We start from the raw sequence: 13694 nt of genomic DNA, 5'->3' as shown, positions 1-13694 counted from the left end.
TCTCTTGAAATAATGATCTCAACACTACGTATTTTAGAAATGTTAATTGCTACCCAAAGTTTGAGTTGGTGTTCAGCATTCAAAAGTCGTTTGCAGCTCTCCTCCCTGAAGCCAGGTCAGCCCGGCTGTGAATGCTTTTGAAAATTCTAACCATTCTTAATATGAAATGTGACTTAACATCACTCTGCAAGGTATCTATCATGACATGTAAATAAACATGAAAAACTACACATTCAGCTGGGAAATCTGTTTGTTCCGATAACAAGGATCTTTGGTCTAAAGACATACATTTATATCCTGTCCAGTACTGTGAGTAAATGCCTTTTTTTGCTTTCACTATGATTTCAGTGACGATGACTAAATGAAATATCAGAAATACTAATATCCACAAAATGACTAGCAACTGTGGAATAACACATATTAGAACTGTCAATCCAGGCTAATATTCAGTTGCCTCAGATAGAAAACTATTACAGAACTCAGAGATAACCTGCACCCTTTGATCATTCAGGCCTCTGGAAGCAAGTCTTCTGAAGGTAATATAGATGCCTCAAAGAATAAGAGTAATCTGGGGAGAATGAGATAACTAGTGAAATTTTAGCTGGATCCATGTCTGAAAAGTTAAATACTTTCATCTGGTTCATGGGTCAAAAAATTAGCAAATACAGGCACTCTGTACTCACTTCGACCTACTCCTAAACCTTCCTTAGAGAAGTTAATAAGGTCCTCTTTCCTACAGAATTGGAAAAATAACATTGATCTGTTTTTGAAGAAACTTAACTAAACTGGCCGTCTTGCCAGTCCTGTATCTTCCAAAGGTTTGAGACATCAAGGTCAGCTGAGCGGAACAACTGGAAGTCAAACCAAGAACCTCCTGAAAGTAACTAACTAGTCTTAATCGCTTTCATTCTCCTGTAGACTTCATTTGTGAAGATTTAAGTTGCTTTTAATTTGGATTCCCAGCTTGAGACAGCCTGGAAACCCAAACAGGGAAGCATAGAAACTTATGGTTTATTGCAGAAAGCTGATTTGAGCAGTTCCAAGAAACCAGCTAGGACTAAGAAGCTAATTGCAATGGGAAAATGATTGATTAATCCAGGGTAAAGCGAGTTGATTTGCAGCACTCTAACCAAACATCAGAACACAGAAACTATTTTAATGGATTAGACCAGATGTCTGCCTAGTCCAGAGAGGATAGCACCGGAATATGAACTCCGTAGTAGACAGATGTGAGATAATCTACCTTCCATATTAACTCTCAATCTCATTTGAAACACACAGATTGGCTTAAACCATGATATAGAAAATAATGCTGAGCTTAACAGTATAATAAAAGCTGATGGTAGTCCCTCTTCTGAAGTACTTTGTACAATTCTGTGTGTCCTAATCCCCCTCCCCAATAAAAAAAAAGCTTAGAATTTTGCAAAAACTACTACAGAAACAAAAATCTTCTACATGAAAAAGGAATGGAAATATGAAAAGATTTGTATATATGGAAACAATAAGTATAACTACCAGTGTAAGAAAGATTAACAGATTTACTTTCCTGTAACAGCAGAATAAGGAGATACTCATAAAACTGAGATGAAAAAATCTTACATTATAAAAAGGTATGTTTTCCATAAAGTATAATTAATATACAAAACCTCTTGACACAGTATATTTTCAAAGCTAAGAGTTTAGAGGGGTTGTAAGCATCTTAGACGTATATAATTCAGTATCAGGTGATATTTAGGAAGAAACTTAATTTTTAGTATCACCTTTCTCTAAGTGCACATTATACTTTTTCTGACATCCTTCCCTGACACTGACTCTTGTCAAACACAGGTGACTGAATTAAACCAGTAAAGAATGGTCCATAACAGTAATCTGTGTTGCTATAAAGCATGGATAAGTTACCTTTAATTTCTCAGTAATTGTTTTCTCATTTGAAAATTACAAATAACAATCAATATTTCAAGATGGGAAGATAAAACTTAGTTATTACTTGTGTTTTCTGATCCAGGAATAAAACATGATGTCGCTGTAAAAACAAGACAGCAAGTATAATACAGTCATACTGGCTAAATCAATTTATATGGTTTGAACAACGTTCAGTCCTTCTGTAATGGCTTTATTCTCCTTGCATCCATACATAAATATTTAAATTTGTGCAAAATGCTGGTTCCAAAGCTGGATTCCTGTATCTCCTAAAGACCGGTCCAGATCTGACATAATCACGAAGACATACTAAGCGGTCAGGATGCACCAAGAACAAGAACGTTCCCCAGCTATGTTATGTGCACATCACCAGTGTCAGTGTCACCCGGCACTAAGGGGACAAACAGGTTCTTCTGGGAATCTGCCAAAGATCTCTGAAAGAACCTGTCTGTCCCCTTAGCGTCAGGCGACAATCAGAAACCAAAGTTTAGGGGGGAAAAGGAAAAAAAAACCCAAACCACCCCACCTTTTTTTTCCACGGCCTACTTTCCATGTCCTTTCTTAAAAATGGGCTAAGATCACAAGTTTGCTTCCCAAGCCCTACTGATCTCTGAAAGTTTTGGGTCCTTTTCCTATCTTTGTGGTTCTTTGCTTTTTTAATTCCTCATCTGGTTTCTCAAAAAAAGAAGTACCCACAAATTAAGACTTGCAAAATGGCCAGACAGGCATTGCAAAACTTCAGTGGACACATATCAGGAACGTGCAACAAAACACGATTTCAGCACAAGCTGAAACGCAACATTTATGAGAAAATCACTGATTAGTTAGCTGCAATGGTTAGATGTGGAAAAAGTTCTGGACAAGGTTAAAAATCCAAAGCAAATACTGTCAGCCTGCAGATTTAAATAATATATCAGAGAACACAACAGAAGACTAAGTCTACACGCTAATCTGGAAATAGTAGGAAAGTCACATCATATGTTAAAGAAGGTTACTGACAACAGCACAGGCATAGGCAGATGAAGTAGGTAGGAAAGCTGACAAAGTCAGACAGACACTGGAGATTTGTTTCCTGCTTCACAGCGCAGTCAGAGCTGATCAGCTGTGTCTAGCAGTGTTGCACAACACAGTGGATGGAAACAATCACCTGCCTCATGGACAAGTTTAATGTGCACTGAACTTTACCGTGTGGTTTCAAGGGTTCATAAACAGCACGGCTGAACACAGGCCATTCAAGAACCTTATGGCAAATCCATTTAGATGTAGCCTTTGTAGTATTGTTTCCCAGAGCACAACAGCATTTCACATATTTATCACGTTTTTTGACCTTAAGTGGCACAAAAATCCAAAATCAGTTCTACAGATAATGCATCTTCATTTGAAGCCACTTCTGAAGCTGAAAAGCACATGCACAGCAGCTAACACAGCAGGCTAGGAAAATGAACTTTTGGTCTAGGAACCCAGATAATTTATGTATGATGCTGTGGGATATTACATATTCATAAAAACTGTCATTATCTTTGTTGCATCCTCCAAATGTTAATACCTTCAATTTTCATAACTTATTTGGGGGGCTTTTGTTTTCACGTGGGTTGGAAAAGACCTTAACTGTGTTTTGTTACAATAGGAAAGACCCCTGTACCTAGAGGATCCTTGTCATTCACGAGGAAACACAAAACTTTAGTTTCACCACAAACTTAGCTTCACATACACCGTTAGAGCCATTGTTAATACATCCTGAATAGGAAGAACAACATTTGGCACCTTCCGTAAAGAGACCCTCACAGACTCACGTATGAGATGTAAGGCGTACAGCACGCTGCCCCTCTGCAGCCTCCGCGTATTTTACACCTCCCGGGACAGGTGAAGCAGCACCTGCAGGTCAACCCCCAACCTATCAGCCTTGTGGTGCAGTTTCAATTCCAACCCTGTGTCTTCACATATTATTTTTCCGTTCTAAATAAAGCAGGCCATGGTTTCTCGTGTGAGAGGAACTCCCGTGCACCACCGTTTTGCCTTGCCCTGCTCTTCAGCACCGCCACCTTTGCCCCCTGCGCGGGGAGGACGGTGCACAGTGCAGGCTACCCCACCATCAGCTTCTTCCTCTGCACGGCCGGGGCTCTCCCCCCCGGTTTATCTGCTGGGTGAGCGGGGCTCTCGCCCTCTCACCTTCCTCCCCACAACGGGGCAATCCCCCCTCAGACAGGGCTGGAGTGTCTGGGGGCTCTTCCCCCTCTCCCTGCCTGAAGGGGCACTCCCCACGACCACCTCTCCCCCGGGAAGACGCTCCTCATCGCCCAAGGGAAGGTGCCTTGCCCTCCTCCACGGCTCCCTGGCCAGGGGCCTCTGCCCCGGCCCCTTCTCCACCTCGGTGCCCTCGGCCAGGAGGCGCTTCCCTCCCTCTCCCCCGGGAGAAGGGCTCCGTCACCCGCACTCCGCTGCGAGGCAGGCCCCCTCTACTGCCAGAAGCCCCTGGAGAAGGGGGGCTCTTCCCCCCTCCCCCCGCCCAGGCGACTGCGGCTGGCACTGACCCGTCTCTGCCGTCCTGCTCCTCTCCGCCATATTTGTTGTCATCCCCCCACCCCCCCCACGGAGCGAGACGCTGCCTGGGCGTCGCCATGGCAACACACGTCACCGCCAGGGGAGTCCCGCGCCCCCCCTTCCCGCCCGCAGCCCGCCATGGCGGCGCGGAGCCGGGGGGGCGGCGGGGCCGCCGCGCTGCCGGACGGCGCCCGGGAAAAGCCTTCCCCGCGCCCCGCGGAGCCTGCCCGGGCCCGGGGCGGGGCGGGGGGCGCAGGGCGGCTGCTCCCGCCGTCGCCCAGGCCGGCGGTCGCGCCGGTGGTCGCGGGTGGGGCGGCCGTGCGTGAAGGGAGCCGGCGCTGCGTGAGGGGCGGGAACGGCCGTGCGTGAGGAGAGCCCCGGCGGGCGCCTGCCCCTGGGTGCATCGCGCTGCTGGTGTTTACCGGCCCTGCTCGCCCAGGGAAGGAAGGGCTTGTTATCTTCTCCCTGGTGACTGTCTCCACCTCGGCAATTACAGTCACGGCCCCCGGAGGAGGGGGGCAGCAACCGGGTAGCCGAGCCCCCAGCCGGGCCTCGCTCCCCGCCGGCGGGGCGTCGGGCCCTGTGGCAGTCACCGGGCTCCGAGGAGGAGAGGCTCGTTATGCAGGTGCACGTCCCCCGCCACCCAGAGCAGGGAGCAATTACAGCCTTGCAACCCGGAGGGGAGCGGGGGCAGAGGGGCCTGAGGGCCCGTTTGGGTTAGGGGTCTCTGTCGCCCCAGGGGGGAGGGAGTCCATCCCTCCTGCTCTGGTTTCCAGCCTCATGCACCGAGGTGGAGCACAGGCATTACGGGGAGGCACCCTTTGGGCAGAGATGGCAAATTCATGTGTGTGTGACTGCCCCAAAACTCAGGTGGTGAGTCTGATCATGTGGCAGTTGTGTCAACCTTTTTTTTTTTTTTAACTTCATAAGGCAGCGCAGTGGGGAGCTTCATTATGTGTGTGAGTGTTGCCTGTCTCCTTCTCCCAGACCTAGCAGGTGAACCTGGCCATATGGCAAATACAGTGATGCTTCCTGGGGATGGGAGGGTTTCTGTGTGCGTGTGTTCGCAGGCCCACTGGGTGACACTCACCATGTGGCAAATGCAGCAATGAAGTCCTTGGTGCAAAGGGTCTAATTATGTGTTTCCCAAGAGACCCAGCAGGTTGGGTCTGATCATGCGTGTCTCACCAATGCAAGACTGAGACGGAAGCGTCACTGTGCATCCTCAACACAGACGAACCCCAAGCTCTCAGAAGCGAGGCTAGCCATGGGACAAGCACAGTGTGACAAGCACAAGCATCGAGGCCTAGAATCATGTATATTTGCATACACGGGCAGACGTGGGGTTGGATGCACCCCAAACTGCGTGGCTGTTAAAACTGTAAAACAGGGAGTATGCATGCAATGCTAAGCAATGGAAATGGGCAGGACTGTGGTTATGGCTATGTACACAGCTGTTTGCTTCATTACAGCTAGTAAATTAATGTAACCACTTCCTAGTGGCCAATGACTAGTCAGTGAAACACTCCAAGCTTAAAAATCAAGGCAGGTAAAATTGTATCTTTCTCCGTCCAAAGTTCTGGTTTTTAATCATCACTTTACCTCTTTGTCTTCCTGTTATGTGCCTTTTCTGTTCCAGTTCAACTCGTCTTAACAAGACTCACATGGATAATACCTGCAGGTTCTACCCGCTTAGATTTTTTCTGTAGGGTCAGTTGCTTCCCTTCTCCCTGGCTTTTGCAGCCTTCTTCATTCTTCTTTCAGTTCATAGTTCTCTGGCTATTTTTGCAGCATCTATTTTTGTGGCTTCTCTTCCTTTGCTGTTTCCCTTCTTTTTCAGTGGCACGTAGGCCTCTTTCCTTCATCTACTTCTCTTCACTCTCAGTATCTTACCTTAGTATTATATAAGCTAATTTAATATTTCTTTAGCCATATTGCTGGGCCAGTGACTCGGTGAAATACCTGTCTACAGTGGTGTACCAGGGCGGCCTTGTGATGGGGTTAGAAGACACACCCTTGCACAGAAGAATATTGGAGTTTGGATACTGTTCTTTGCTCAGCAAGGGCCATCTAGATCCAAACTCTGGAAAATATTTTCTAGACATTTCCCTCTGCAGTCTTCACAAACTATAGGTGGTCACTAGCATACTACAAAGGCTGATTTGGCTCGCTGCTGACAGTGAACTACAGTAAGTACACCCCTCCCCCCCGCCACCCCCATCCTCTCCCTTGTACCCTTTCTCCAGGCTAGCAGATCACCCAGGCCCCATGCTCTTCCTTGTTTGTTGCTGGGCAAATGATCCTGGGACATCCCTCTTCAGAATATGCCGCATGCACACTGATCTTTTTCTTCTATCCATTGAGATCTCACAGCTGAGTGTTTATATTAAATGTTGTTGCACATCCATTGAGAAACATCATCAGCACCGATTCAGGCTTAACATAGACAAAAACATTCTCTCCTGGAATCTCCCCATGTATGTGCATTACAGTACCTCCTACCTGTCTGTCTGTCACAAAAAAACCTAACCTGATTGTTCCTTTTCCTCTTTACTTGTCTAGTCTGTTACCAAGTCTGGCTTTCTCTCTCTCTATGAAAAGGTGACCATATCTGTATCAGTAGCTAGGACACTTTTTTGCTTCTGGTCATCCTTTATCCTGCTACAACCCCTTTCTTTTAGGTTCACTGACAGCCATGTCCCATCCCAGCCCTCCTTCAAATAATTTCTCATATTACTTACTTCCTTATTCCTTTATCCAAACTTTCCTTTTTTTTTTTTTTAGGTCTTAGGCAGTTCTGTCCAAGTTTGCAGCTCTAGTCTGGTTTCTTATCATGTCCCCACATCCCCTTATTCCTTTTGTTCTACTTGCTATTCCAGCTTTAGTGTACCCTCATCCATATTTCATTCCTATCTATTAATACTCATATAGCATTTTTCATCTGTAAATTTCTAAGAATTAAGTGCCTGTGGAGAAACCGTCCATATCAGTTCTTCAGATGACCTCTTTATTCACATTTCTCCAAGAGACTCACTTCTATGGTGACCACAAATACTAATCTAAAGGCCTTTTGCATCTAACTGTCATTCTATTAACTCAAATACCTGCAAGAAGGTCTACTGAAATCCAAGACATCTGGGGGAAAGCACTTTTTCCAGTCAAATTAGCTCTTCTGAGTTAACACACTTGAAGAACCTAGAAATGCCACACTCATTTTTTTAGTCTGAGTTTAATGCTATGCTATAGTCACCTCACCAAGCTGAAATGGTGTTAAATATAGATGATATGCAGTCTTTCCAAAAACAGTAAGATAATTTGACAAGAGAGACAGAAAATTCTTTTGAAAATAGATAACTGAATGGTGTAACTTGAAGAATACGAGGTGAAGAATGAGGGAAATAGTATTCAGGAGAAGCAGTTGCTCATTTTTATTTATGCATTTTTAGAGCACCTGAAAATACATTAGGGTGCTCGTTAGTACAAAGGCATCTCTGGTCCCTGCCCTTCCAAAGCTAAGTTTGGACATTACAAAACAACAACAAATAACAGGACACCGTTGCAAAACACTGCTGTACCCTGGTTATCCTCATAATCATTGTTTCAGCCATATTGCATATTTCAGTGTATCCCCCCCTCCTTCAGCATCTTTGCAAGCAAAAGCTGCTTCACTTTTGTGGCTCTTTACAGCTTATTCCCACCCTATCATCTTTTAATATCCTATAGAGAAATGAACGTCTTCCCCCCACACATTTCATTCAGTAATAACTCTCTACTTGTTACATTTCCAAACCAGCACCTTCATGCTTTCCCTCACTGCTGCTTCTCACTCCCACTCACCTAATTTTCCTCCTTCAAATCCCTCCCTAAAAATCTCCTATGCTGTGATGTCTACTGAAGGAATGATAATGAACAGTCAGCTGTGTGCCAAGATTACTGTCTATCATGGTGACTAGTGTCGTCTTACTCTGATCTGTCTCTTGCATCCACTTCTTGTGTTGGACTGTAAGTGACTTGAAGCAGGCCCCCTCTTTTTGCTGTTAGTTATGGGTTCTGGAGTGGACTCTTAAAATCCATTATATAAACAAATAAAAATAAATTGAGGCAATGGAAATAAAAATGTAAATGCTGGCCAAAACCAGGACGACTAGGCAATAATTCAGTTATGATTCATCAGCTTAGGTAAATTTACATAAAAATTAATGTGACTGACAACTCCATTACAAATATTGAGAAAGAAATTATTTTTCTAAATATGGATTTGTGCCATTTTTCTATTTATTTATAATCTATAAGGACTTGAGGAGTATGTTTTACTTTGTTATCTATGCTTGTATTTGAAACATTAGAGATTCCATTTTTTGTTTGTTTATCTTTTGGCTGCAGCCCGCAAGACTGCATGGTGACTAAAGAACATGAGAAAGCATAATACCACAAGAGCAAAGAGTGAAAGGAAAAAATATTTCTGATCTTTTGTTTTTAACATGAGTATAATTCAAAAATGTTGAAGATAGAATGATTTGCATTACCCATTCAATACTTTCGATTCCACTAGAGGTGGCTGCTGTCAATATGTATCTGTCGAAACTCCAAAGATCTTCCAAAAAAATCAATAAAAATCCAATTTTACAATCCTGATATTTTCAGTGTTTAAAAAATTGGCAAAAACCACCCTTTTTTATACATTACAAAAAAGCCAGTGAGATGCATTATTGATTTTTCACGAATCATTTTTAAGTGACTGTTAAGGTTGGATAAGAATGAGAAGATAGAGTATTAACACGAGTTTTGCATGCGTTTCACACAGCACATATATGGTATGGTGTATGGTACAGTTCTTCAAAGCGGGGATTTAAAAATCCAGGTGTAATTGTGTAGAAATTACATCATTACTTTTTTTGTATCACTTGCCCTGTGTAAAATAAAGTAGTGCATGCATTCAAGTGTATGTTCTATCAGTACGTCAGCTTTGACTACGTCAGAGAAAAGGCTGTGACAATGTTTCTACTACAAACAGGCCATCGATGTTGGCTGTGCAAGCAGAGTAGGTACAATCCAAATTAAAAATTAAAGAAAAAGAAGTCTGGTCAGAGTTTTTAGCCAGGATGTTGTGGTCTGGTGGATTCAGACAGAAAATTAAATCTGATAAAAAAAGAGAGCCAAAATGAAAAACCACAGCCTAGACTGAGGTAGCAAAATTGAAGTGAATTTTAAAACATGCATACATAGTGGAGAAATCCTATAATCTGATTATTGTAACCTTGATCCACTCTTTCTCTTCTTCCAGCATTTATTGCTCTCATTAGTTATGTAATATGTAAAAACATTGTAAATTTCTTGTGACAGGACAGTACCTTTAATGTATTCTGAACATGCCTAGTATAACTTTACACATTCTATACAAAAATAATATTACCTCTTGGGTTTTTCTGTATTATTTCTAAGCATAGGAAAAATTAAAATGCAGCAAGTCTGGAAAGGTCAAACTGTGTCTCCCCTCATTCTGTGCATGACTTTAGAAATAATCAAAAAGTTACGCTGAAATAACCAATATGAAACCTGAGACACTGTGATCACAAAACTTGGATCAATTTGTGCCCATGCAGGCGAAGCATCATCTCATTTCACTCCTGAAAATATTTTTTTTTTTAATTTTACATTTTATGGATATTTTGAACTGTTTGTTCCTAACGATTGTCCTCATGGATGTGCATCAATATAGTGTAATTACACAGAGAAGCTGTCAGCCTGAAGGAACCCAACCTGTAAATTACAACCATACCGATTACGGAAGGTGAGCAATTTGTGACTCCAGGATTTTGAACGCTACCTTGCTTTTCCACTCTTCCACAAGCACTTTTGAGCTTGTAAAAGCAGGGGACCTCCAGCATGCAGCACTTTCTCAGACACACTTCTTTCCTCTTTCACTATTCCTCTAAGCAGGGCAGAGCTCCAATGAGGGCTTGGTTGCCAGCACGCACTTAGGCAAGGAAAGAAAGGTCAGCACCTGCCACCTGGGTGCAGAATGGAAAAAGAAACATTACCCAAGGACAGGAGCAAATGCTTACTATTACAAACCTGACATTTTAAAATTATTTTCAGGAAATAAAAGAACCTTCATTTTTAAGTTCCCATCAGAAAGGCATACCCATGTATACAATAAAAGTGCACTTTGTCTGGGAAAGATGAAGGGCTAAGTCAGTTCTCCTGGGATTTAAACATGTGGATCAAGACAGTTTAGGAATTTCAAACCTGAAGTGTAATGCTAAGTGAGAATAACTATTCTGTGCTATTCAGAGGCAGGTAGAAGGGGCGCAAGAATGCTTCTACGCTGGAACCCTGCAATTCCCTGGAAGCTCTCAGTAGTGAAAGCACTTCCAAGTAGTTTCTAATTGTGTACTGCTAAATAAGCTATTACTTTGTGGATGTTTCCAAGGGATCTACATGATCCTGATACAGTCCTGGTGGCGGTGATTACTACACTTATGCTTAGAAATTAAAATATATGCTTGTGTGATGTTTTCATATATTTATTGAAAATTATTTAATATCTAAGTATTAGTTTTTCATTAATATTTCTGTATTATTATGGACATTTTCCAGACTCTGTCCTATATTTATATATACAGACACATTATATGCATTGCATTTTAATATTCTATAAACTCTGCAATTCTCCTCTACCTTTTAATACGTTTTAGCATCTACTCTGTTAAAATTCTTTTAATGTAGATAGTGAACATCTGGAAAGATGAAAGAGGCAGAACCAGAACTTAATTTGGGATGAACTGAACAATTGTTTGCTGTCTTGAAACTGATTATTTGGCCCCCAACTGAAATTTAATTCTTTAGAGGAGAGTTCATAATGGATTTAGGAACCATGTTAAGTTCCATACTTTTTAAATAAATTCATTATTTGTTTTTAGTTACAAATTCTCAAGCTTCCAGTGGCACAGAAAAAGGAGCAGCAAATCACTGAGAGACAATCGCTACATGTAGCAGCTGGGAGAGAGGAGGTAAACTGAAATTGCAGGAATTTACTTTAGACTGCAATAAGCTTATGTTAGCTAACACATGGCAACTAATACACGATAAAATCCCAGTGCAGAAAGGCCATTTTTAGTTTTCACATTTGTTAGCAGATCATGGTAAACAGTTGGCTCACCCTAATACGCACTTGTCTTCCCTAGGATTTTTTTCACATGCTAAGTGGCAAGGAACCATCTTGTTCTCCTATCATATACAAGGCCTACAAGTACTCAGACAGGAATGAAATAGATCTATGCCAATGTAAGCCACGTGGACTAACAATGATTTTTTTTTTTTTTTTTTTTTTTCCTTTTAAAAGAATCCAAGGAATTAATTCAAAGGCTGCAGGTAGATTGCCTTTGGTAGTTAAGTTTGTGTGTGGGCTTGAGTTCAATGCGCTAGATGGCTTGAGACTGTCAGCCATCAAGGTCCTAGTTCACCTTACGCCTCTTGTTTTTGCACTGTACTTGTGCGGGAACACTGTTGGCTTGCCAGTTATTCCGTAAGCCATGCAGTGCCACCAAAAGAAGTCCTTGTAGTGCAAAATATTATCAACACCGGCCTTTACTAATAGTACACTAGGAAAACTCAAGCCCATAGCAGCACTCCAAACAGTTTAGAAAAGCAGTAATAGCAAGTCAGAGCCATTCTCTGTGGAATCCAGAGTATAGAGTAAACCAAAAGATAGGGCCTACCAAGGCCAACCACCTTCCCCCAAGAGTACAGGAAATAGTGTTGTTTTGTGAATCTAGTCCTAAATACTACCTGCTATGGCAAAATAATGTGAACTCAAGTGAAAAAGGCCATTACACCTCTAAGGGCAATGTTGCAACTGATGATGGTTAGCAAGATGATCAGGGATTAGTGCTGCCCATGCAAACTCTGGCCTGACCATCTTGAGATAGGCAGAGATCTGGCTTTAGCATCATTAGAGAATCGTTACAGCAAGGCGACATTCATAATAACATTTAGAAATCACTATTTTATGTGACTGAAGACATAAAACACACAGCATCTTTTTTTTAATTTCTCTGTATGACCAAGTAATATCAAATTCTAGGTATTCCTGAAGACTGTGATTACCAAAGTTGTTTACCTTGTTATAACTAGCAATGCTAAGAAGCAGATAGTCAGTAAGACATAAGCACACCCAATTATTTGTCCCCAACCTTGAATATAGAATCTGAAGAAAAAAATTACATGACCTTTTTAAAGTTTGCATCCATAACATGTTTTCCACATTCTAAAGCTTCACGGACCTTCACAGCATGCAACCTTTCTACACCTCCCTGCAAAAGTTAGTGGTCCTAGAGAAAAAAAAAGCCTTTAAATTAAGAGCTTAAGGAAATGAACAGGTATATATGTATTTGAACACAAACTGCATTTAATGTAATTACTACCTAATCCATCTTGAAATCAAGGACAATTTCAAAATTAAGACATTAATATGAAATTGGAATGACTTGAAGTTTGGATGAAGGAAGTACACAGTAAAAAATGTAGTTACATACCATGTTTATCTTCTAAATGAAGATCTTTGGTGAAGCACAGATGGGCTACTGTATTTCTTAATCCTCTGACCCATAAGGATTGGCAGTGAGACAGTGTTCCCATTAATACATCTCTCACTCCTCCTACTTTTTTACATGGCATCAAAATATTACATTTGGGAACTCATTGACTCACTTAGGATTGCGGCTGCCATACCAGAGAAAGGAAGCTCATTTCCTTTTCATATTTTGAGCACACACAAAAGTGGTGGCAACTTAGGAACCAGCTCTTAGAAATAGCACCTGGAATATAAAAGCTATTAAAATTTTACCTGCCAGAAAGTAATGTTCCATTATACAGGAGAACTGAAGTTCAAGTATACTAAGGGTCTGATTAAGGAGTGGGCACAGCACTGTTTAGCACAGCTAACCTTGACCATTCCTGAAACTGTGCCAAAATTAGAACGCGTGGCAGAGTTGCTCACAAACCAGACGCAGTATATGTAACTTGACCATGTCTGTAGAGGAGGGCTTTCAAGTAAATTCCACCTTTGCTTAAAATTCTGTACTGGAAACTGCAGGATTGGACACCAGAGTGGTAACCCCATCAGCCACCTTAAGTTACACCATCCTGATGGGGTCATACATGCCTAAGCATCACTTGAGAAGCCCACTGTAGAGCGAGGAACTGATTTGGTTTCCCAAGTCTCAAGCTCA

At 42.1% G+C, this 13694-nt stretch overlaps 1 protein-coding gene across 1 annotated transcript in view; it reads right to left on the bottom strand.

Annotated features, from left to right (window-relative positions):
- The window catches only part of AGBL4 (AGBL carboxypeptidase 4), a 970183-nt gene extending 965701 nt beyond the window's left edge, over nt 1-4482 (bottom strand). Inside the window, exon 1 of the mRNA XM_075711223.1 lies at nt 4452-4482. Within this exon, the coding sequence (XP_075567338.1) occupies nt 4452-4482 (31 nt within the window). The remainder of the gene's footprint in view (nt 1-4451) is intronic.
- Between the last annotated feature and the right edge of the window lie 9212 nt (nt 4483-13694).

Source organism: Pelecanus crispus, chromosome 5 (genome assembly GCF_030463565.1).
Source record: "Pelecanus crispus isolate bPelCri1 chromosome 5, bPelCri1.pri, whole genome shotgun sequence".
Classification (NCBI taxonomy): Eukaryota; Metazoa; Chordata; class Aves; order Pelecaniformes; family Pelecanidae; genus Pelecanus; species Pelecanus crispus.
This window is presented reverse-complemented; position numbering and strand designations above follow the sequence as displayed.